The 26,110-nt window shown below is 42.4% G+C and overlaps 1 protein-coding gene across 2 annotated transcripts in view; it reads right to left on the bottom strand.

Moving 5' to 3' along the window:
• Positions 1-655: 655 nt before the first annotated feature.
• The window catches only part of Acsl3 (acyl-CoA synthetase long-chain family member 3), a 49,478-nt gene continuing 24,023 nt past the window's right edge, over positions 656-26,110 (bottom strand). The window contains exons 2-15 of one of the 2 annotated variants that reach the window (XM_063266533.1): positions 23,887-24,301; positions 19,135-19,312; positions 17,190-17,299; positions 15,517-15,655; positions 13,433-13,583; positions 11,371-11,494; positions 11,091-11,162; positions 10,674-10,813; positions 8,637-8,809; positions 8,013-8,087; positions 6,309-6,500; positions 4,006-4,120; positions 2,198-2,355; positions 656-1,384 (exon numbers count right to left, since the gene is read on the bottom strand). In XM_063266533.1, coding sequence (XP_063122603.1) covers positions 1,227-1,384; positions 2,198-2,355; positions 4,006-4,120; positions 6,309-6,500; positions 8,013-8,087; positions 8,637-8,809; positions 10,674-10,813; positions 11,091-11,162; positions 11,371-11,494; positions 13,433-13,583; positions 15,517-15,655; positions 17,190-17,299; positions 19,135-19,312; positions 23,887-24,264 — 2,163 coding nt within the window. In that variant the 5' untranslated portion in view covers positions 24,265-24,301 and the 3' untranslated portion in view covers positions 656-1,226. The remainder of the gene's footprint in view (positions 1,385-2,197; positions 2,356-4,005; positions 4,121-6,308; positions 6,501-8,012; positions 8,088-8,636; positions 8,810-10,673; positions 10,814-11,090; positions 11,163-11,370; positions 11,495-13,432; positions 13,584-15,516; positions 15,656-17,189; positions 17,300-19,134; positions 19,313-23,886; positions 24,302-26,110) is intronic. The other variant, NM_057107.2, reaches the window with a different exon arrangement.

Here is a 26,110-nt window from a genome sequence, read left to right as displayed (position 1 = left end):
GGGAAGATGGCCTAGCATTTAAGAGCAGTGTCAGTCGTACAGAAGTGGGATTGGCTCACCCTCCCCAGGTGGCTCACCACAGCCTTTAGCTCATTCCACAGGGTCAGACGCCCCCTTCTGGCACCTCCAGTCACTGTGTACACACACACACATTTATAAAACTAAATCATTTTTATAAAACTATTTTAACACAATTATTCTGAAGTCAAGACATCAGACACAGACGCTCTCCACCGACCACAGGTGAATTTTCAGCTCCTGGTTCTGACACAGAAGCTCCATTTCCTTTCTTTCCACACTTTCCCTCCTTTAGAGAGTTTTTCCAAAGGTAAGAGTTAAATTTCAACAAGGACAAAACTGTCCAAATCACAATATACAAGAACACAAAACACAGTCCTAGGATGTGGCCAAATAAGTAGTTTGTGATTTGAGTGAAACTCCAAAGCCCTGGTTCCTCTCACTACCACACCAACCACCACCACCACCACACTGACCACCACCACACCAACCACGGCCACACCAAGCCACTTTATGGTGAACTACTTTGTCATTGAACCGCATCCTCACTTGCTATTTCACTTCATGCAGTGCCAAACAGTTCCTCAGTAGAAAAAGAGAGTATAAAACCAACGGTGTCAGGCATGTGTTCGCAAGGTTTCCATTTCTTAAAACATAAGTCTGAGTATATTTATTTCTCTTAAATGCATACAAGACAATAATTACACAGCAACAAATCTTTTGTTCAACAATGATTTGATTCATAAGCATTTAAAATTTACATAATTTCACATTGATACCCTTTTATTTTTAAATACAATAAGTAAAAAAGCCCCCAAATAACCAATTTTTATATTTCCTATTTATCCTTCTATACATCCAAACTTTAAAAAGTTACAAACTGAACAATTGTACAGAACATATAAATCATGTTTAAAAACTTGAGGTTTTAAAATCACTGCTTCCCCAGTATGATTTTGAAAAAGTCTCCTATTGACAAACACAGTCATAGATGCCAAAGCAAACTGGAGGAGGGGAAAAAACAGAGACAGACACATGTTTGCTGTCTTAATAGTTTACTAATCCTGTCAGTTAAAAATGGTGACGTAGTGAGAAGTAACAGCCAGGGTTTAATATGAGGAATGGAGTTTGCCTTGGCCTGAGACATACATTTCAAGTATTTCCCTATTTGATCTGAGCTCACTGTAGCAAACCAATGCCCAAACTAATTATTTTCTTCCATACATCCGCTCAATGTCTGCCTGGTAGTGTGTTTTAAGTTCTTTACGTTTCAACTTGAAGGCATCAGTCACCAGACCAGTTTCGGGAGTCCATGGGTCAGGGCTCAAACGAATTTTCAGTGGGATTTCAAACTTTTCCAGACTTGCTGAAATGAAGAAAACACAACACTAAAAACCCACACCCACGAGAGATGAAGTCAAAGTTCTCAGCAAACAGGCACTCCTTGAGTCACACCACCCAATAACCAACAGAACAAGCAACCCTGTCAGCATCAGTTCAATTCCTGCCTGAGATTCAAAAGTATGTTTCTGAAATATGAGAACTGTAATAGCAAAAGCCATTTAACAAATTATTTATCCATAGGAGAATAAATTGAGTAAATGATATATAGGTATAAAATATGCAGAAAGCAGCTCGTCATTAAAACAGCTGCATTTACATGGGTATGCAGCCCATCATCACATACAGAAGGGCAGCACGCAGCACTAGCCAGACCAAGGGAGCAGACTCACTGGCCAGGGACACGGCACACTACACCAGGCCTTCCAGGGACTGGGATCCCAGGGGAAGGGGAATTTTGCTTTAAGGAGAATGAAATGATGACATTTGCAGGAAAATGGATACAATGTGACCAGCTTCCTCAAGCTTTCTGACACCAGGAGCTCTCTCCCCACCATGACGACGGACTGTAGCCTGAACTATGAGCCACAAAGACACTCCCTCTCCCTTAAGTTCAACTGCTTTTAGCAGGAGACAAAAAAAGCAACTAAAATACTGGTAAATTCCATTTTATATAAAATCTTATTTTAAAACTCAGGTTAGTGATATTGCATGTTCTACAGAGGGGCTTGAACGTTTCCAGGCAGGAATGGATGCATTCTATCCCCTGTGCCTAACTATAATAGACCTGTGATTTTTCCCATCTCACTTCTAAGGATCGGTTTACCAGCAGACTCACCTGAAATAGCAGCCTCAGAAAGCACTTTAAGGACCTCGTTTTCCATTTCACTGCTGTTACACAGCTCTTCCCAAGTTCCGTTAAATCCTTTCGTTCTAGCTAGCTCCGTAAGTTCCTTTTGATTTGGCACAACAAATCCAATTACGTAAGAATGGTAACTGAAATACAAAAAAGATAACTTAGTCAAGGACCAAACTAACATGTACCGTGCTTATTAATGTAACTGACCACCTTAGCCCTCTAGAGCCCTCTCCTTATTGTTGGAAAACCACAAACATCACCGCAAGTATCATACTTATCTCATGAATGGTGCTGACCACTTAATCATATACATTTGAGAACTCTGTCAGTTCAGTGCAAGCAAACCTCAACCTGAGAAATTCTAAGTGTCTAACTACTACAAGTAGTGATACACACTTTTAAAGCAAATTCATTTTTTATTCATCTTTGAAATGATGAATAAAATTTGTGGAAATAGGGAAGTAAAGCAAAACCTGTAAATTATGTTTCTAGAGAACTGCAGCAGCAAGTCAAAATCATGTGATGAGTCAGGTTAATTCCAGCACTCAGAAGGCAGAGGCAAGCGATCTTGAGTTCAAGGGTAGACTGTGACAAGGCTCATTTTCTTCTGTTATTGGAAGAATCCATATCAAAGGAACTTAGTATGCACTTGGAGGTAAGACAGGTATTATTTTGAGAAATGCAAAACAGCATGATTGCTGGGCAGAGCACTATGGGTCCCACAACAGAGAAGCTAAGGCAAGAGGGCTGTCATGAAGTCAGGACAGCATCATGACAAGAAAAGGATACTTGGGAGTTATTCTTAAATAAATAAAACCCATATCTGGAGCAATGCTGAAGAAGACAAATGGCTTTTTGAAGTGCAGAGTCCATGCACAGGGTGCTAATGACCAAATCTGAGCAAATATTTTAAAAATCCCACCATCTTGGAAGGGATATGGTGGCTGCATGCCTTTAATTCCAGTGGCACTTGGAAGGCAGAGGCAGGTAGTTCAAGGGTGGCCCAGTACAGTATGAATTCCAAGACAGCCAAGGTTATATATAGCAAGACCTTCACACAAAACAACAAAATCCAGTCTCCAAAATCTGAAATATTTCTGGTTCCAATTAATTATTCAGAAGACAACTATTGCACCAGAAGCTCTATCACCTCGGTGTACCCCAAAGTCTACTTCTAAGTTGACTTTCCTGACTCCCATGACTATGTCAGCTGCTGCAGACAAGATACTAGGCTTATGCACAGACATGTGACTGTGATTACTGGTCAGATGATTAAGTCACTTCACCTACTATTACAGAATGTAGTTAGGTCTAATTTCAGATTCCATCAGTTCCCAATACACCTCTCAGCTTCTAAATTGACACTTCCACTCCCTGCTGCCTCTGTTATCGTGGGCTGTGAGGCTGTAAGCTAGGGTCAGCAGTAAGCATGTTCAAGCTTACTTGTCCTCAAGGGACAGGAGGAGAGGACTGTAGAGAGATGTTACTTAGTCCCCTTGCATCTGACTGGGTCTGCAAGCCCTCCCTGTGCAGGAGTATTGAGGCAGGAGAACCTATCTTCCTCAACCCTTCCCTGAGAACACTTGCAGAGATGTGAAGCAGCACAAACCCAGGAAGATGAAGAGAGTATCACAGAAAGTACTGGCTCACTAGCTGTAAGGAGGAGGTAGTGGCTCCATAAATCAGATAAGAGGTCCAAGAATGATTTCACAGTGGCCCATATGGGCTGCAACTGCTCATGGCACACCCCCAACTTGTGTGCACTCAACACAGACTGCAGAGCTTACCTGTTTGCATATGCACAAATGTTATCTATCAGTGGGAGGTTCTTCAAAGCTGCCTCAACTTTGCCTAGAGAAACATACTCTCCTGCCTGTAGTTTCACAAGGTCCTTTTTACGATCTGCATAGAACAAAGGCAGAAACATCGAGAACAGTCGTTAACACCTTAAGCATATAGAAATATTTCACCAAGTTATTTAAAACATTTCTCAACTAAGCATTGTAGGTTGCCCTAAAGTTGAGATTACACAATAAAGTCAGACCCTAGTCTTCTACAATTAAATTCTTTCGTGGAGAAAATTTTACATAAGGGACATCATCCTTATGACTTCAGTATGCTCTGAGCTGATATGCTCCTGGCACTTACGAGTACACAGAGGAAAGGAGCTCTACAATGCAACGGACAGTCACACTAGCTAGAGAGAAGAGTGACACAAACACAGCATTCACAACACAGCCAACTTGTGGATTGGGAAGGAATTGTTGCAATTGAGTCCTGAAGTGAGTTTTACTGACAAGGTTAAGTCTCTTGGCACTGGCAGCGCCAAGAGCCGTGTCAACTTAAACACTGAAGCCTAAGGGCAAGGAAACAGGTCAAGAGGCGGAAGGTGAATGACGGCTGGGTGATAGAGGCCCCCTGAACACATCTTGTAGAGGCCATTAAAGGTTTCTTAGAACAGTGAGGCCTCCTCATCACACGATGGAAGTGAGAAAGGTCTGGAGTGGTGTGGAGCAGCAGAGAGGAAACGAAACCCTATGATAGGGTGGCAGAAGGCAAATGTGGAAAGGGGCAGGGGCAGCTTTGGAGGCCTCTGTCAATGAGACAGGGATGGAGCTGTGGAAGGGGAGCCGCTCGTCTCCTTCTGGCCTTCAGGGTATCAAGACCAGGTGTTATCCTACAAATTCTCAATGACATTTTCCAACCTCGAGACTCAGGTGCCATAAAAGTAGGAGGCTCACTTAGAAAATAACTCAAAAGCTCTAGGACAGCAGTTCTCAACCTGTGGGTCAGCATCCCTTAGACCTGATGGTCAGGTCACTCAAGACCATCAGAAAGCATAGATGTTTGCATTGCAATTCATAATGGTAGCAGAATTATAGTTATGAAGAAGCAACAAAAATAGTTTTTTATGGTTGGGGGTCACCACAACATGGGGAACTGTACTAAAGGGTTAGTACATTAGGAAGGTTTAGAATCAGTACACTATTAGTCCCTGAAACTCACCAGATGCACTTGAGCCCTCCCTCCTCAAGCTTGCACAAGCAGCAAAGGCTACTGAGAGGCACTGTCAGATAAGCCAAGCCCGCCCAGAAGAGGCTCAGACCAACTGGGCTACCAAGAAGAGCTGGCTTCAACTTGTCAAGCTGCCAGCAAGGTCAAGCAGGAAGCTCCAGGAGCTTTTGTGAGCTCTCACCCATGTGGGGGTTGGTGGGACTTTTACTGCTGCGTCTGTCTCTAGTCATTCCTGCAAGTAACCCCTCACTGTACTCCATAAGGAACTCCAATGAAGTGCAATAGTTTACCAAGTTGGATTCTGGTGACACCAGCATTTCAGTCTATCATCTGTTCCCTATCTGAGGTAAGTAGACATGTGCTTGTGTATCCCCAGGAAGCCTCCCATAACTCCAGGGTAGATTCGTTACTAGTGAAGGTGGATGAACTTCAGGAGAAGGCATGAAAGGTGTTTTGCCTTGTAGAGGTCACAGTACTTGGCTCACCCGGCTTCCCTCCTGGACAAAGCCAGGACTAAGTTCAAAAAAGCACTGCACAATGACCTGTGCAGTCAGGCAAGGTTAACACAGACAAGCAGAGCACACCGAGGTTAACCAACAGTGATTATAACCTGTGCGTGTCAGGCAAGGTTAACACAGACAAGCACTCCCTACGCGGTTAACCAACAGCGATTACAAACCTGGGGCTGAAGCTTCTATAACCTTATTTATAACATGTCCTTCTTTAAAACATTGTACTTCAGGGAATGATATAAAAGCCCTCCTCAATATCAGACAGACAGTCTCTGTAAACACAGCCACCACTTTGTATAGTCATCTGGGAAAATACTCACTGTCAAGAATTCAGAGGCCAAAGAGATGGCTCAGCTTTTAAGACCATGTAGTGCTCTGGCCAAGGAACTGGGCTCCTAGCACCCACAGTGGCTCACAGCCACCTGTAACTCCAGTTCCAGAGCATTTGGCAGCCCCTTCTAAGTCCATAGACATCATGCACACAGTCAGTGCATATACATACATGTAGGCAAAACAGTCATACACATAATATAACAATCTTTTAAAGAAGACTCAATGCTCACCAATGATCTTGAGGCAGCCATCAGGGTCAAACTCTCCAATATCGCCAGTGCACAGCCACCTCTGTCCGTTTTCATCTTCAAAGAAATCGGCCTTTGTTTTTGCTTCATTTTTGTAGTACCCCATTGTCACATTTTGGCCACCAATCAGAATTTCACCTCTGGGATGTGGTTTGTCAGTATTAAAATAGCCACCTAATAAACACAAAATAAAGCAGATAGGTATTATATAAATATGCAAAGCTATTAGTTTCTAAGTATATATATCTTATTTTAACCAATTAGTTTCCAAGGGAAACAAATTAGACCCCGTGGCTAAACATTATCAATAAGCTAGAGACAAAAATCTCAACTGTTAAATAATCAATATCCATGCTTTTAAGCTACTATTCCAGTCTAAAGCCCAGCACCCTCCACCTATTGTGTAAAGTAATTATAAAGTTTCTACTCAGTCCATAAATCATGCTAGCAAAATGATAAAAGTAATGTCACTTATTAAATAGTACAGCAAACCCCTTCATAAAATCACACTACAATATAGTTAGAAGTCTGTTCTTTCAGATAATTTCAGATTAGCTCTGGGCTTAAATTTATTGAATATATTTCTAAGTTCTGCTAAAAACAGTTGAGAAATTTTATCACAGCCTTAGAACTTTTAGAAAGTTATCTCCCAATAAATCACAGATAACTTATATGCTTTAACATGATGCAAACATTTCACGATAATTATTATTTCAAAATAGAATAAACATTAAACTTTTTAATAGAATTATTGTGAAAATTTTTCCTTCTTTTTTTTTTTTTTTCGGAGCTGGGGACCGAACCCAGGGCCTTGCGCTCGCTAGGCAAGCGCTCTACGGCTGAGCTAAATCCCCAACCCAAATTTTTCCTTCTAAAATCTGCTTAAAGCCCTCAGGGGAAAGAAAAATATAAACATGGAGCAAATGTAATTTCTTTCTTCTGAAAAATAAAATGACTAAACTCTTTCATCCCATTTATTCTCCTTCCTCCCTGTTTCTCTCCCCCGTGTATGTGTGTATACATGTATGTGTGTGAGTGAGCGTATCCATGTGCATGTAAACTATAGCATATGTGTAAAAGTCAATTCTACTTGACAACCATGGGGGTCCTAAGGATTGAACTCGGGTCTTGAGGATCATCAAGTGCTTTACTGGATGAGCTATCTTGCCATCCCTAACTTAATAACACAAGTTTTGCTATCATTTTTACTTGAATTTATGTCAGAAAATGATAAGCAAGAGACTGGAGAGACTTCTCAATCAATAGAGCTTGCTGTGCATGAGTTTAATTGGCAAAAGCCACACACAAAAGCCACGCCTGGCGTGCAGGCGTGTCCTCTCCACACTCGGAAAGTGGGGACAGGGAGTGGCCTGGGGCTCACTGACCAGCTACCCTTGTTTAACCCACAAGCCTCAGACTAACAAAACAAGGTGGGCATGGCTCCTGAGGAATGATATCTACATACAGAACACACACTTGCACGCACACAAATATAAACAAAATAAAAAGAATCCTATTCTTTAGAATCATTACTGAAGCACGCAAACTAAGTAGATGTGGTGAGCGCTAGATAAAGAAAAGGTTAGTATCATGAACAAAATGAGAACTTAGAACTTTACACTCTACAATAAGGAACCAAAGAGACTAGAACACATTTCCCACATCAATCTAATAATAGGCTGTTACCTTCCTCCCAGTTCTTTAATTTGATTTCACAGCAAACTAATGGTGCTCCCACTCTGCCGGTATTGTAGTCCCACACTAAGAGGCAAAGGAAGAAAAATATTTGAAGGCTACAGTTAATCAACCAATTGCTTCCTTTTCCTATTTAAAATGACTATTCCCAAGCCCTAGATAGTGGCCCCATCCATAAGAGCATCTTAGAAACAAGAGTGGTCCATGGACTGTGAGCTCCACTTGGCACAGGCACACTGCTTAGTCTTTTCTAACTTTTCTAACAGCCTCAATTATTACAGAAACTGACTGTACAACTAGTACTTGTTGTGTTTCCAAGGCATAGTTGGGGTTTAAGATATTTTAAAAGGGTTAAGAGAAACAGAGCCCGACCAACCCCCTGCACCCCCTTGCTGAAGACATAGGACACACTTTTCTTAGTCTTACATGGCCTTCTCCTGTCTGTTCTGGCACTGGGGGAAAAGTTCCAAGTGTGTGGAGTCCCCCTCCTCAGAGACCCTGGGGAAATCAGGTACACCTACTCCAACTCCCCAAGTCTCTGCCGGCCACGTGTCCCACATTAATACCGGGTCCACGTACGTAAGAGCTGCCTGGTTCTCAGATGACAGCACCTACCTTCTGTAATTGTTCCAGCCCCAGTAGATTCTGTGAGTCCATACCCCTGGCCAACGGGACAACAGAAGCAGATATTCATGAATCGCTGTGTCGTTGCAGAAAGTGGAGCACCACCGCACAATAAAACGCGAATATTTCCACCCAGCAGCCTTCGGACATTCCGGAAAACAAAGCTGAAATATCATTAGAAAATTCAAGACGTTTAAAACAGTGTGGTAGTTTGAATGAATGGGCTCAACAAGTTCACACACTTGAATGTTTGGTTCCCAGTTGTTGGAAGGATTAGTAGGTATAGTCCTTTAGGAGGAGGGATGCCGCAAGAGGCAGGCTCTGAGGTTTCTAACACCAGCACCATTCCCACTCTGTCTGCTGCCTATGGATCAGGATGTAAGCTCTCAGCCACCTTGCAGGCCAGCCAGTGCTCCCCACCATGATGGCCTAAGCCCTCTGAAACTAAATGTGTCCAATTGAATGCTTTCTTTTATAAGCTGCCTTAGTTGTGGTGCCTCCTCAGTTTTCTTATATGGCCTGTGAGATTATATATAATCGATGTGATACAGCCCATTGAGGAGCTTCTCTTGGGTCCATATGTCTGTCTTAAGTGTGAGTAGTTCTATCAGCAAAGAAAATGCCATGTACTCTTAATTAATTTCCATGTGATAGTAAATCATATACAATTGTTTCCTGTGGGCAAGTGGACTATAAAACAACACAGAACTGGCAGTGCTGAGTGGGCCCAAACGCATGAACTCAGAATTGAGAAAGGTACGAGTGGGGCCTGCTCCCTGCCACACTCCACCTGCTCTGGATCCCATAAATCAGTCACGTGGGGAAAACACCTCAAGTCCTCCTTCCCCCTGCTAATAGAGCATCACTAGCTTCTCAAACTGAGCCAGTAGGAAGTATCTTGCCCTGGATCCCACCCCACTCCTCAATGTTTATAAAGTCCCTATCCACATGGAGTAAAGTACATGAGTTATTTCACTGAGAATCGTCTGAGAGTGGTTGTTTTACTGAGCTGTTAACACTTTGGAGAAAGTTTTCTCTCGGGAAGCATTCGTCATTGGAACTTAGACACAGCTAGCAAACCAGGCACACATCCCTGTCGTCCCTCCCACTGCTGCCACCTATCATTGCCGACTGCTGCTGCCCCTGCCACTGTGGTACAGGGCAAGACCCGGGACCCCAGCTACCTGCCCTGCACGGGCTTCCCTTCTGAGACCCACAGAACCCCTGGTTTTACAGAGGATGAAAGTTTGTTGTATCAGAAATCCCTTTTTATGATCAGAGAACTCATTACCATACATATTTATGAATACCACATCTTCACATAATTTGTAAAAAGCTAATTTCTGCTTTTATTTATTCACTAGAAATTTATGCATATTTATATATAACAAGCTCTTTAAAGTCTAATGTAAGTTCTGAAGTTTTTATTACAGCTATGGTAAAAAAAATTATATGGTAAATTATGAGAAATAAAAATATCTATTTGATATGTTTCTGTAAAACACTAGTAAAGACATTGCTTATAAGTCAAAAGCAGGTAGTGCTTAGGTTTAATTTAATGTCCAGAACCATGGAAATGAAAACTTGTTAAGCACTATGAAAGGGATTAAGACTCAAGGGCAACCATTTGAGAAGCTGTGTTGAGGCTGACCATGTGGTGGCACGTGCCCCTTCAATCTCTTTGCCACCTAAGCTATCCAGACTCTAATCTTAGCACGCAGAAGGCAGAGGCAGGTGAGTTCTAGCCAGGGAAACTCTCATTGGGGAAGGCGACACTGAGGCCAGGAGGCACTGGTGTCCGACTATCGCTCTCCCTCCACCCATGCTTTTACAGTAAAAGTGAACCAGCTCTCCAGCCTCCAGCTTTGAACTCTGAATCTCCTCCCCTTACTTCCCAACTGCAGGGTTCCAGCCTGCGCTGCATACACACCCATCTTAATGTCTATGTACCACGTGTACTGCTCCACTTCCCTGGGCTGTTGATGGGAACTCTGCTGCCATAGTTTTACTCACAGAGGCTTTACTCACCGGTCACACAGTGGGGTACTACACCCTTTTGAAATCTGCTCCATCTTATAATTATATGCCAAAATAAACAAGTTTCGTTGAAAAGCACTCATTTCATTCACTTTATTCATGACATTTTTGTAGATCCGATCCATGATTTCCTAGGTGCATAAATGAGTTCATTAACTGTATGAGCAAGCTTCACATTTAAATCAGACCCATGTAATTAATACTTCTAATTATTTTATGTGTGTTGTAGGACAACGCATGGCTGTGCCCTGGTGCCTATGTGAAGGTTGAAGGACAATTAATGATATGGACTTGAATCTCTCCTTCCACCTTTACACGGGTTCTAGGCATTGGACTAGGTCCTCAGATTGCACACCAAGCACTTTGTCTTAAATGATGTCACCACCCATCACCTGTGGCAGTTCTTACCGGCACAGCCGCCATCAGCGTGGGCTTCAGAACGGATGTGTCTCCTTTGCTTCCTTTCTTTATTTTTGAAGACTACAGAACAGAAAAAAATAATCTACATAAAGATCTTTAACACATAATGGCATTCTTAGTTCAAAGGCATATATTTACTGTCAGTGTATTTATTTATATTCTAGACATACAGGGCAAGAATTTAAAAGGAATTGAAGATACCATGTAAGCTGATGAAGAAAACATGTTAAAAACACACAGCATTTCACGTCACACATGTGTCACTCACCTGATCTGCTAATGTCTGTGGTGAAGAGTAGCCAATCCGGCATCCATGAGAAAGACACACAAGCTCAGCGCTTAATTCTAGAACATGTGCCAGGGGCAAATATCCAATGTATACATCTTCCTCTCTGAAAGAAAGGCCGATAAGAGCCAAGGTTAAGGTGGAAACGTCTAGCATCTTTGGAAAGTTAGTTATGTCAAATATGTTTTACAGGGTGGGGCACACAGATGAAAGGCTGTCTTACTTAAAAGCAAACACGTGAAAGAGCGTTTTCCTGAAGCAGACACAGGTGAAAGGATATTTGATATAGCGAACACATGGAAGGACCTGTGATGAAGTTGTATATAATAAATATGACCCCACATTAGACAAAAGGAACAAGTACTGAACTTTGATTTGGTTTGCTCTGCCTCACTATTCTTCCTAATGACGTGCATGTTTACCTTACATAGCATTGTTGAGCTCAACTGTGGTAAGGCCACCACTGAGAGAAACTCGCCAGAGAACTGCTTGTGAGGTTCCTGATGCAGCTTGCCACTTCAGTGGCCTCACCTCAGGCCTGTGGACAAGCCTTGTGGTTTTTCCAGGATTCAACTACAGCTTCTGGTTTGTGCCTGGTGTCTGCCTGCTGAGACCTGGACTATGGCTGCCAGTTCATGGGTGGTGTCTGCCTGCCTAGAACTGCTCTGCAGCTGCTGAGTCGTATTTGCTACAGGACTGAACCACTGAGAAAGAAGATCGAGTTCACCCCCAGACAACTACTGCTGAACAGGTCCACTTCCCCCATATCCCAATAACTTTTCTTTTCTACTACCCCTCTGTTGGGTGGTGGGCCAGAGCAGAGGTTGAATGAACTCTTATTAAAAGATGTGTGCCCACAAAAGGTCATGGAAGCTCTCTGCCGAAAGTGACTACAGCAAGCTTAAAGACACATGGAGCACAGCTAAGCACCCGGGTCCCTGCTGACCGGATTAGTCAAAAAACACTGCGACCCAACCCAAAATCGAGGAGGCAGGCACTTTCAGAATGTGGTCTACTGCAGAAGCAGAGTGATATCAAAAACAGGAGATAATCTTTAGTTGGTCGGCATCTGGACACGCTTGTTCTAGGAATTGGAGCTAGTTAGTAATAAATCAAAAAGTATATCTAAATATACAGGAAAATGCGTGTTATATTCACGTATTTTTCAAGAAATGGCCTCGCATCTAAGACATGAAGAGAAACTAAGGAGAGTCCCAAAGGAGAGTGCAGCTCCAGCGTTCCAGGTCAGTTCCCAAGCTCAGACCCACAGGTAAGTGCCCGTGTGTAATGAGCATCTGGTGTCTCTGCACGAAGGTAACAAACAGCGAAGCAGCTTCTCAGTCACTGCGACAGACTTGAACCCCGCTAACCCCAGCCCATTTCTTCTGTCTTTTTGTCTTTTCTGTAACTCCATTACATTCTCCCCTGATTCCACAAGAGTACAACTTCAAAATCAATCAGTTGACAATGGTTCTCATCTGTCCACCAGGATGGCATTTACATATAAAAATAACTATGTATGTAAAGAAGCAATAATAACTGACTGAAATCATCTAAATTTAAGGGATTCAAAACTACAAAGTCAGCTAAAATTTTCATCTTCAAATACTAAATAATTAAACTAATATTTTAAGTCACATGAATTAACTGTTTTGAGGCTCTGCAGAGTGGCTCGGCAGTTAACAATGCAGTTAGACAAACTGCCCTAGTGTGGTTCTCAGCTCCCTGCTAGGCACTCAAGCTCCCTGTAACTTCAAGGGCATCTGATACTGCAGCCTCCACAGGTTCCTGGGTACTGGCACTCACATGCAGACACACATGTATGGATGAACACACTCTCTCTCTCTCTCTCTCTCTCTCTCTCTCTCTCTCTCTCTCTCTCTCACACACACACACACACACACAAATTTTAAAATTTTAAAATCAATGTTCTCTAACTTTTCTACTTTCATAGAAACCTGGGGAATACCTTAGCCATCTGCTAAACTGGCACAAATGTTTGAACAGCTACTACCTGAGCACTCTGAGCACTACCATGACATACCCCAGTCTTGGAATCCTTCTCGCCATCCCCGTTATAGAGGCAATGATGTTGCTGTGTGAGATCATGACTCCCTTTGGAATTCCTGTGGATCCACTTGTGTACATGATTACTGCAATATCTGAGGGCAGTGGTTTGCTGTGAGCTTTCTTGTCTATATTGAAGAAAAGAAAAAGGGAAATAAAACAGAAGAAATTCAGCTCTATTAGCAATTTTCTTCTAACACTCAAACAACTGTCAACACATAAGGAGGCGTAAACAATACTGGAACAATCAGGTTAAGTCCATAACATAATGAGAGCCACAGAGAAAATAAAGACAACAGATGCTGCTTAGAATGCAGCATTATGACAAAGGGTCTCTGTAATTTTATCAAAGACCTAAATAAAGTGAGCAAAGTAGCCACAAAAGTCTCGGGAACCCAGTAGTTCAAGCAGAAGTAAAAGCAGTGGACGTGGTAGATGTCTGCAAACCCAGCACTCAGGAAGCTGAAAAAAAATGAGATCTCAAGGTCAAAGCAGCCGAGGCCGCAAGGTAAGCTCTGGGCCAATTTACACAGATCAAGTTCCATTTCTTAGACTAGACTAGACTAGAGAGACAGACATAACGCCAGTACAAAGTAGAAATGTGCTTGGCATCTATAAACACTAGAACTACTGTGGGACTGGAGTAAACCTAAGTACCAGTGAAGCAGCACCCAGAACCACAGGTAGCCTCAGAAGGCACTGGGGAGGACTGAGTCTCACACCCCGGGATCAGAGGAAAGGCTCTTTTCAGCCTACCATCATCTGTGGCAAAAATGACTTTGGAGCTATACAAATTTGGTGCTGGACAGCTACATAAATTAAAAATGGAATAAAAGCACTGAGGTGCAGAAGCTGCTCTGGATAAAGAGCTTGAACTCAGATGCCTGTGCATTCGATCCTGTGCCCAGGTCAGGAGACGTCTTGTTGGTTATGACACCCAGGGTTGCCTGTTTGTAGTCACAACACTACACACCTAACACCCACTACAGAAGAGGCACAGGAGACGATAACATCAATGCCATCCACCTGCCTACACTCATCCCAAAGCAGGTGGCTTTTTATGGAAAAGGGTCAAGAATGCTCCCCCTTCTCTCACAGCAGTCCAGATAATTTCTTAACTATGTGCCACATAACACATATTTTCTTTTTTCCTGTAAACAGACTGCACTGTTCAACATTCTCTGAATACCCACCAATGCCTACAATTCAATATGCTCAACCATTACCATCCCTGTTATTCCTGAAGTGACAGCATGACCCTGTCCCTAATCAAAACCACCTAATTTCCAACTACAAAGGAAATGCTACTACGACATCCCAGGGAGAGACTGGGTGAACAGCCTACGTTTTCTGCTGTTCATTTTTTGACAGTTATTCCTTTGAAAGTGTCTATGCCTGGTGTGAGCTGGAAGATTAAAAACTCTGCAAAGGCAAGTAAAAGGAGAGATAAGTAAAAAGGAGAACTCCTGGCTTAGTAACTCTAGCTAAAGACTAACTCTAATAGGTAAATTTAAAGCAGTTACTTTAAAAATTAACGTTAAACTACTCAAAACTTACAGAAGAGGAACAGAAAATTGAACGATGTGTGAGTATTTTTTTTTTTTTTTTTGGTTCTTTTTTCCGGAGCTGGGGACCGAACCCAGGGCCTTGCGCTTCCTAGGCAAGCGCTCTACCGCTGAGCCAAATGCCCAGCCCCGGTGTGTGAGTGTTTTTCGGTTGTTGCTGCCATTGTTGTGCAGACAGTATGGCCTTGCTCCCAGGTCAGTGACTATCAAACTTTGATCCTTCTGCCTCCACCTCCCAGTGCTGAGATGACAGGCATGTGCCATCGTGTCCCATGTTCTGCAACACTGGGGATCAAACCCAGGACTTAGTGCATGCTAGGCAAACTCTCTGCATACTGAACTACAGTCCTAGCCCATACTTTTAAGAAAAATAAATCAGTGTTGGCATTTTCCTCACGTCTTTCTTTAAAAGATAGGTAAAAGTAATTGGAGAAGTTACAGTCTGGAAAACTCTTGTGTGAACAGAGAGTCCGTATCTAGAATGACCACCACATACCCACGTCAGCCTTTACTCCTAGAGCCTGCACTGCAGCCATGGTGTGTACAATGACGCCCTTGGGGAACTCAGACCAGGTTGGAGGCTTCCCATCAACAGTAATGATATGCCGCAGACGTGGGACCAAAGAGACGATATCCTAAAGAAACACATAACAATCATCATCTGTTAGCCAATGGTTGAGTGTCTCTGACGCAAGAGCACAGGTCACCACAGTTAAGTGGTGGGGCTAGTGAGACAGGCTGGAGGGAAGGAAGGAAGGGGAGGGGGTGGACTCACCACTATTCTATAGCACCGTGTATACAATTTTCCTTGATAAAATCCTTATCAACAAAGTCCACAAAATGGACATATAGACACAGAATACCTGTACTACTTATAGAAAAGCCCAAAGGCCTTCATGTTTTCAAGAGGATACAAAAGAATGTATCAGGGAAGAAAAAAAACTCACTTGGAAACTTTCTAAAAAAGAAAAACAGAAGAATGTCTGAGATGGTAATGTTTTTAGGGGAAGTTGCCTAGGAATTATAAGAACCGTTTTCCTATCATTTCATAAAATCTCTCCCATTTTAGTACTTAAAATATTCAAGCAAGTCATTACTCAATGATCCATAAATGAATATTTAAAACATTTCAAGTCTGGAAGATGGCTCGATGGTTAAGAACACCCACATAGCAGCTGACATTTGTCTATAAAACTCCAGTTCCAGGGAATCAACACCACCCTCCCACCCTTTCTGTCCCTGCTTCCTCTTTTCTCTCTTCTGTGTCTCTACCTCGGCCTCTCTTTCTTCCTTCATCTCTCCCTCCTTCCCTGAGGGTCACCTGTCAAGACTGTCTTTCAGAAAATTTCTGGCACCTTAGGTTGACCTCAAACTTACTATATATAGCTGAGGGTGACTTTGAACTACTCATCTTTCTACTTCCACCTCCCAAGTGCAGAGATTACAGGCATGTACCACCTCTTGCTCTTGTGTGTACATACAGGTGCCTATGGTGTGTCTGTGTGTGTGTGCACAGGAGGACGAAGCCAGCTTCTGGTGGGGCTCCTTAGCTGCTTTCCAGCCCCTCCCCCACAGGGCCCTCTGGCCTGAATGAACCATGATAAGCAGTGAGCCCCAGGGACCAGATGTTCCTCTAGCACTAGAGCTGGGATTAGGGGCAGACACGACCACAGCTGACTTCTTAAATAAGAGTTCTGGAAATCAAACTCAGGTCCCTGTGCTTACAAAGGCAAGCATTCCACTTTATCTACATGGTGCATAGACATGCATGCAGGCAAAACACGTATACACATGATATAAATATAAAATGTTGAGAGATCAGCAAAATGGCTCTTGTCACCAAGCCTGATGACACAGGAACCCCATGATGAAAGGAGAGCAAACTCAAAAGTTATAGACATGCAAAAACTGTTATTTTACTTTATATACATAATACACAATAAAAACTGTCATCCTTTCCACGTTGGCATATTAATACTTTGTACCTATGGTCTATCTCATATATATATACATATACATATACATATATATATATATACATATATATATAAAATGCATGTTTTATGTTCTTTAGAAAAACACAAAATCTCACAAAGATAACTGAGGGACAGTATGACGCATCACAGGAAAAGTCGAAGCATCACTCTTAAAGGTACCTGCGGTCCTCACCTTCAGCTTTGTTTGCAGGAGTTCTTTACTAGTAATGATGTTGGTCACCTCTGTCTCATTCAGTCCATGGACAATGGCTGGACCTCCCAGAGTCGCATACAGTGTAACAACTACAAAGAAAACAACACACACAGGTCACACAGAAGAAAGGGGCACAGACAGCTGTCACAGACAGCACCTCTGGAAGTCCCCGTGACCATAAAGGAGAGAGAGTTCTTTCTCAGGACAGCCTGGGAGAACTACTGTGCATGTGTACGAAGGTTCTAACCAATATCCCATCTATTCCCCTCCATCTAACTGTCTCAAGATTCCTCGTATTTGAAGATTCTTAATGTTTGTTTCACCTTCACTACCTTCTAGGACTAATATACAGTAAAGGAGTTATACCTATCCTACAATGTCAAAATTGTCCTTGTTGGCTACTTTGGAACTAAATGTGAAAAGGGACAAGCCGAGTGGATCTCAACCTTCCTAATGCTCTGACACTTTAATATAGTTCCTCATGTTGTGGTGATTCCAACCATAAAATTATTTTTGTTGCTATTTCAAAATAATTTTGCTACTCTTAGGAATCATAATATAAATGTGTGTTTTCCTGTGTGAAAGGGGCCACAACCCACAGGCTGAGAACCATTGGACAAGCCAGTAAGACAGCACATTGAATGTCAGATTTTAGCTATCACATGTCAACAGAACAGTGGTGATGAGGCCTATAATCCTAACACTTGCAGAGTAAAAGGAGGCCATCACACCTCACTTGATCCAGCTACACTGAAACCCTGGCTCAAAACACCAACTAAGGAAAAAGATAGCATTCATAAACAGTACAGTTTATTCTAAAGTAGAAAAATCAAAAAGAAAAAAAGTTGGAAACACTGAAGTCATATAATATATACAACATGAATTAGAAGTAAAATGACAATGACCCTTTAAAACATTCTCAAAAGAAATGTAAATCCAACCTCTGACAACAAAAAGGCGGAGCCTAATTTTAAAAGTGGAAGTAGGTGTGGTAATGCGTATCATTGTCCCAAGCAGAGTTCAAGGTGCCACAGTCCCCAGGCCATCCAGGGATAAACAGTGACACACCCTGTCCCAACAACAGTAAAGGAAGACTGCTGGAGAGGTGGCGGTGGTTAACAGCATTGCTGGGCAAGACCCAAGTTCAATTCCCAGCACCCACATGGTGGCTAACAACTGTCTATAACTTCAGTTCCAAGGGAATGCACCCTCTCTTCTGGCCTCTGTGAGCATTGCATGCACCTGGTGCACACATACACATGTGTCCAAAACACTCATCACATAAAACTCTTAAAAAAAAAGAAATAGAAAAAAATCATCAGTGTATAACAAACATCTGCTGAAAGCATTGTTTTGTTTCACAGTCACTTACTGTGACCTTTGGCACTGGCCTTTCAGGACTGTTTACAAGGTTAGTCCATCACAGTTACCACTCAAATAATGCTCCAATAATACTCAAGTCAGCAACACTGGGATTCTTTACCATGCAACCTAGTGCTTGGAAGTCCACGGAGTTACACTATGGACATATCTGAGAGGCTACTGTAGCTACTGGCAGAAGTGGACTAAGAAAATGGAAGTAGGTTTGAAAGGCCCTGAGGGATGGTAGCAGAGCAGGGGTCCTGTATGTCAGGACTGCTTTACCAAATACAGACAGCCTCCTCAACATCTGACCTGCCGGGTCTCCCCAGAGAGATTCTTTTTCCAAAATAGATGGAAAGAGGGAGGGAGGGAGGGAGGGAGGGAATATCTAAGCCCTAACAAACACTATTCCAATAAATAAAGGCAAACCTTAGTATCAGAAATGTTAACCTATTAAAAAATATTACTTTAGAGCCAAGTGTGGTGGTAGCGCTCAGTAGGAAGAGGCAAGTGAGTTTGAAGACAGCCGGGGCTATGTAGAGAACCTGTCACCCATACGTACGCTGGAAGTTGTACATGAAACACGCCTGCGCAGCAATCATCCACTCAGCCCTGGTCTCACAAAAGATGGCGATGTTGGCCTTCGGCTTCTGGCCCAACATTTGTAACCCATTTCCAAAATCGAGGGCTCGAATGAAGACATCTTCATAGGAAAGCCAATTATAGTGCCCCAGAATAACCTGATATAATAGCAAAGTATAAAAAGCACAAATATCTTTAATGTAACCAAAAGAAATTAGAGCAAATTTCAAACTTTATAGCCAAAAAGTTATGTGACTATAAAACATGTTAGTTCCAAGTGAAGATATATCTTAAATTTGTGGCATTGTCTATGACAACCCAAATCCCATGCTAAGCTTAACTACAATGGGTGGGGGTGGGGGGATGGGGATGGGGGGGTTTGCTTAACATGAGGATCTATCTATATGGTTCAAGACCAGCTTAGTCATACACTGAGGCCCTATTTCAAGAAACCAAAAGGGTCACATGAGTCTGAAGTCACATAAGATGGGGGAGCTGGGGCAGAGTACGCTTGACTAAATCATTTCTTAGACAAATAGCCCTAAACTAATCATTCATTTAGAGCATCTTTACTTTGTAGATTTCAGAAACTGATAGTATGTGATCTATAAACAGAAACTGACCCTACTACCCAAGTACACAGAAAATTTATTATGGCCACTTAACCTGAATTAATTATACTATCATGATAAGCAAAGTAAAACGTCTCTCTACAACCAGGTGGACACTAAACTATAGTATTCAACGTCCATCTGTTTTAAGCCCCCAACAGTTAACCAGACTACAGTATTTTATTTGGAACTGCCAGAAGTACAGATAACATCAACTTATTAATAATAAGTTTATTAATAATAAGCCTTTAACTTATTAATAATAAGCTCCTTCAAAACTGGCTAGCATATTTTCCTTCAGGGATTTCCAACTGAAACACAATCAGAAATTCTCCATTACATATAAAAACTGAACAAAAGCAAACTTCAAATACATAAAGCTTGCGTCTAAGCATGGCTGTGTCCATTTAAGTCTCACTCATCTTAAAAACCATGTGACCAGGGACTAGAGATGGCCAGGACTCCTTTTTTGGAGGTCCAAGACTCAATTCCCAGGACCCATATGGCAGCTCACAACCATCTATGACTCCAGTTCCAGAGGATCCAACACCCCCCTTGGCCTCCAGAGGCCCTAGCACACAAGAAGTACACGGATATACATAAAACTAAAAAACAAAACCATCTGAGAGAGTTCTGTGAATAGTTAGATGGAGAAGGGGTCAATTCTGCCCTATGGTGTCCTACTCAGTACAGACTTAAGATTATACTTCTCTAACTGTAGGTCCCAAACTCTCACCTTGCTCTGTAACTCCAGAAACACTCAGCATCAGAGCTCCAATGACTTCAAAGGAGCTCTGTGGGTGAGAAGACAGGTGAGAATTTGGCCAAAATGTGCAGATAGGCTTTACATGGCAAAAACCACCGAATATACTACCTAAATATATTCAACTCTTGATGATGGTACCATCTAACAAAAAATAAAATTCTATATTATTTATTTATATATATATATATATATATATATATATATATATATATATATATATATATCTCCTATGCCTATAATCCCAGTATTCAGCCAAGGCAAAAGGATTGACTTGAGTCTTAGGCTAGCCTGGGCTACATGAGGATCCACACCAATATAGGCTACAGTGTTAAACCCTGTCTCAAAAAAGAAACAACAAGCAGAAAAAAAAGGAAGGAGAGAAGGAAGGAGGGGGGGAGGGAAGGAAGAGGGAAGGAAGAGGGGAAGGAAGGAAGGAAGGTAGGAAGCAAGGAAAAGGAAGAGGGGGAGGAGGAAGAAAAGGGGAAGGAGGAGAGAACTACCCAGGCCTGGTGACGTGAACCTGTAATCCAAGCGCTCAGAAGAATGCAGGTGGATCTCTCTGAATTCAACACCAGTCTGGTCTACACTGAAAGAACAGTCAAGGCTACATAGGAAAACCCTGTCTGTGGGGGTAAAAAAAAAAAAAGCAAAATATATGGGAAACCTGGGTTTCATTATTAAATCACTGAGTGTTCTAGTTAATTATCTTAATTATCTTTCTCATAAAGGTTACATTTGTGGACACTATTTACCCATAATCATATTTAACTCATACTGCAGTTTCTAATCCCACCCCTATGGCTAATCCAAACCTAAATTCACTTAATTTAGCCCTCTGCTGTGCCATTAGACTGCTGCAGAGACACATGCACCTCTAGACGCTGCACAACACCCACAGTCTGATGTGCTTCCCAGTCTTCAGCTTCTCGTCCTCTGACAGCAGTAGGTTTTTAAATGTCCTCCCTCCCTGCCTGGAGATGATCACTGTCGTTTACATCACTAAGCCATTACAAATTAAACAGAAACACTCAAACCCTCAGCTACCAAATTCAGTAACCGCTGTAACCTGAAGCCCACAGACCATGACGGTCTAACAGAGTCGGTGTTCAAGTAGCTGACCTAACCCTCTCAGTACTAGGTGGTTGTTTTCCTCACTTACATCCAGAATAGAACTATTTCACAACTACACACTTCCTGTCTTCTTCAACAAATGATGCCTGGCTTCCTTTAACTTTCTCTCTGTGGTTTGTTAAGGAAATAAATCAGAATCCTGGGTTTGGGGCTTGTGTGATTTTGTGACATGCTGTTAACAAACAGGAAGTAGACAGAGCAAACATGGGAGAGTGAAGAAAGAACAAAGCCAGATCCCAGACCAAGAAAGACATTTTAAATGACAGACAGACAGAAAGACAGATGGATGAGGACACGGACACACGGGCACACGGACAAACACATGCATGCACGCGCGCACACACACACACACACACACACGCGCACACACACGCGCGCACACACGCGCGCACACACGCGCGCACACACGCACACACACACACGCACACACACAAGAAAAATCTGAAATTAGGTTTGCCTAACTTTGCTTTAGCCATATTATATTCTATGCTGCTGCTCCTCAAAGGAGGAAAGTTTCAGATATTAATTTGATAAGCTTCCTCATCAAATTGAAGGTTACTTTCAAATTTGGTAAGTCACCAAAATTATCTATCAGCTGTGATGTCATATACACCACATAATCAGTCCCACGGAGGCAGGAGAATCCAGAGTTTGATTACCACCATGGGCTGCATGACACCTTAAAAACATTCAAGTCTTCTGCCCTCCCTGGGCTGTCCAGCAAGCACAAACCACGTCACCTGATACCGTGCCAGGACAGATGCTGCTCCTGACACCATACAAAGGCTGTTCCAAGAACCAAAAGCCTGTGGGTGGGTGCAGGGCTAGCCTGTTTAACGAGCTCTCTAGCTTTCAGCCCATTCCCATAGGCCAACAGAAACACAGGTTTTGGCTAACTGACAGCAAAGCACACTCAGACAACAGGCAGTATGTTTCATTTGTTATCTACAACACCTAAAAATCAATTCTAGGTCCCCAAAGTATCTAATTCTAGACAAGAAAAATATAATGGTTTTGTCAATCTATAAATAGCCTTCTGAACAAACCGATAAACCACAAATGCAAATTTAACAAAGTACTAGTAGGCATCATATCATCTGACAAAGAATTAAAAGCACATGCCTTGGAGGCAGACAGATGCCTGAGTTTGAGGACAGTCTGATCTGCATAGGGAGCTCCAAGACAGCCAGAACTATAGAGAAACTTCAAAATAAATAATAAGAAAATAACATCATGTTTTTCTCCTCCCTTACAATCTGCAGTTAGCTCCAAAGTATGAGTTTTTGGAGTTGAAATGCCTGAGTTCAAATCTCAGCCTTGTCACTCTGTAGCTTTACGACCCTCAGGTGAGTAGCTGACTCATCCGTGCTTCCGTGCTCTAAGCTTTGAAGTAGAGATATCTAACCCTTAAGACTACTTTCAGTTTTAAAACAACTTGATAGAAATGGAAACAACTTGCCTCATAAATATTAATTATACACTCATAAAGTGACTTTTCTAAAGCCACAAGACGAGTAAGCAGCAAACCAGATTCAAAATGTCAGATGCAGGCCTATGGCCAGGCTCTTTTTTTAAAATTATTTGTTTATTATATATAAGTACACTGTCACTGTCTTCAGACACGCAAGAGGGCATCAGATCTCATTACAAATGGTTGTGAGCCACCATGTGGTTGCTGGGAACTGAACCCAGGACCTCTGGAATAGTCAGTACTCTTAACCACTGAGCCATCTCTCCAGCCCCAAGGCAAGGCTCTTAAGTACAACATTTCTGTCTATAAAGATAGCTTGTCTCTCAAGCCAATGGCAAGATTCTCTACAGTGGTAAAAACAAAAATTGTAACTGCCATAAGCAAAATATCAAGGTATTAACACCCACTGTGAGTCACATGAAAAATCAAAACAAGTCACATGGTGCCAAGTACTCTCTGCCCCAGAAAGTTCCCTGCCCCAGGGAACCTAGACCCTCTCCCTCAAGCACTGGCAATAGCAAGTTCAAGAGCCCCATATCAGGGCACGTTCTCCATGCCTTTCTGAAAAACAGGGGACGGGGGCGGGGGTAGGGGGGTGGGAGGAAGCAATCTAAAGCTCTGCACTACAGAGAGACATTCTCCAGCAACACCAGCCACTCCCAGGTCCCAGAGACCACACTTCCCACAATGCTAAGTGCACAATGACAGGAGACCCATGGTACAAAGATGAAGTCAATGCAGCAGAGATCTTACCTTTTTAAAAACCTTTCCATTTGGTTGTATTTCATCTTCCTCATTCAAAATCTCACGTGTTCCCAATAGTCTTTTGTCCTTAAATTTGTTTTTTGCATACATAAAAACTTTATCAAGTGTGTCGCAGCCAGGATACAATACTGAAGCTAAGCCATCCATACTGTTGACAGACCTGTATGCAGAGTCCGGTTTTGAACTGACAGGCTTTGCTTTAATGTGGTTTGGTTTCTCTTGTTTTGACTCACACAAAAAATAAAATGGGATGTATGTTAAAATAGTATAGAGTGATATTATAAAATGTATGAAATATAAAAGTATGGGGTGGATGGTTTGTTTTAGCTTCATGGTAGACGGTGTTGAAGATACGTGGTTATTCATGTGCTCAAAAATACAATCAACAGATCTCAACGGGAATCTAGAAGGAAAAAAGATAGATCAGTTGAAAATCACATTAGAAGAAAAATTCTTTCTATGAGCTAAGCACAACTAGAGTTCCTCTGGGTCAGAGCAGTGTACTGGCCCTGTAACATCCTAAGTACTGTATCTGTATGGCATCTGTTAACCCTGGAGTCATTCCACTACTGTAAACCAGAGTAGCCTTTCCAACCTAACCTTAAGTATCCACAAATGCTTCAAGGAGTGAGGACAACCAGAAGAAACCCCAAGTCTGCCCTCTTCCTAGTCTTCTGTTGCACTAGCTCAGCTGCTGTAAACACAAGTGCAGATTTCCCAGGAGCCCCATTTGTAGCAAGGACTGAAAGGCAAACAGGCACACCGGATTTTTATTTTCCTTGGTGGTTCTGCATATTGGTCAATTTTTACAGATCAAATCACGAAGCATGACAATAACGTATGGTCTCCATGTGTCCTTAGCATCCGCCAATTTCCTGATCTTCACTGGTGCAGCCTTTGTGAAAAAATCTGTGACGCCAAAAAGACTCAAGAGCTGCCGTATGACCCAGCTCTACCACCTACGGCACACATGCCTGATGACTCCAGCTCCTCCTGCCCCACAGGTGCTTGCTCAGCCAGCTCACTCCTGCTCTAGCCACCATCACTAGAAAATGAAAACGACCTCACTGGTAAATGGATAATGTGTGGTAATATACACAAAGGGATTCTATTTAGCCATAAAGAAAACTAAAATCAGGCTGGAGAGATGGCTCAGTGGTTAAGAGCACTGACTGCTCTTCCAGAGGTCCTCAGTTCAAGTCCCAGCAACCACATGGTGGCTCACAATCATCTACAATGAGATCTGATGCCCTCTCCTGGTGTGTCTGAAGACAGCAACAGTGCACTCATATACATGAATTTTTTTTTTTTAAAGAAAGAAAAAGAAAATCACAAAATTCTCAGGTAAATGGATAGAGCTAGAAAACATACTGAAGAACCTAGATTCAGAAAGACAGATACCACATGTTCTCTCTTACCAGATTCTATCTGAATCTTTAGATATGAGTATATATATAACATGAAGTAACCACAGAAACCAAGAAGACCAAGAGAGACCATGGGGAGAGGCATTTCCATAGTAGGACACAAAAGCTATAACGGGAGAAATGGGAAAAACTGGGAGGGATGTAATTTACCGGGAAGTGGAAGGGGAGGCAATAGAATGTAGGAGGGAAGGAAAAGGATGGGAAAATGACACAATAAGGATGTTTGAAAGCCATAGGAAAACATTTTAAATTAGAAATACACTCAGAGATATGCAAATATGTGTGTACAGATTATATATGTACTCGTATAGACTTTGAATGAGGTCATGCCACTTGCCACTTGAGGTGATAATGCTCTCTCCCCGCTGGAGCCATGTACAACAATCCTAGTGCCAGGCAGAGGAAGCCTTTAGGTTGGTCAGGAGAGTTAACTCCCAATAATACAAGCTATTGCTGCTGTCTTTGGTAGTCTCCCACAAGTTAGAGGCATTGACGCTATTGCTAAAAACACCACATACTTCAGACCCAAGATTTAGAAGATTCAAGTTGGAACTGACCTGGAAGCCTCCTCCCTGACGACTAGCTTTCATAGCATCTGAAGGGACAAAGCAGGCTGCCAGTGGAGAAAAGTCACCAGCAGTCCTACCCAGCTGTGATGCCTATAAACCGCACAGACCAGCATAGCCATAGAGCCTCAAGGGTAAATGGTGGCACTTAAACCTGGGGCAATCACCACTGTCTAGCTAAACTTAAGGCCCACTCATTAGGAATGAATTCATGATGGG

This window comes from Rattus norvegicus, chromosome 9, assembly GCF_036323735.1.
Source record: "Rattus norvegicus strain BN/NHsdMcwi chromosome 9, GRCr8, whole genome shotgun sequence".
In the NCBI taxonomy this organism is placed as follows: Eukaryota; Metazoa; Chordata; class Mammalia; order Rodentia; family Muridae; genus Rattus; species Rattus norvegicus.
Note: the sequence above shows the minus strand (reverse complement) of the source record. Positions and strands in the feature narration are given on the sequence as shown.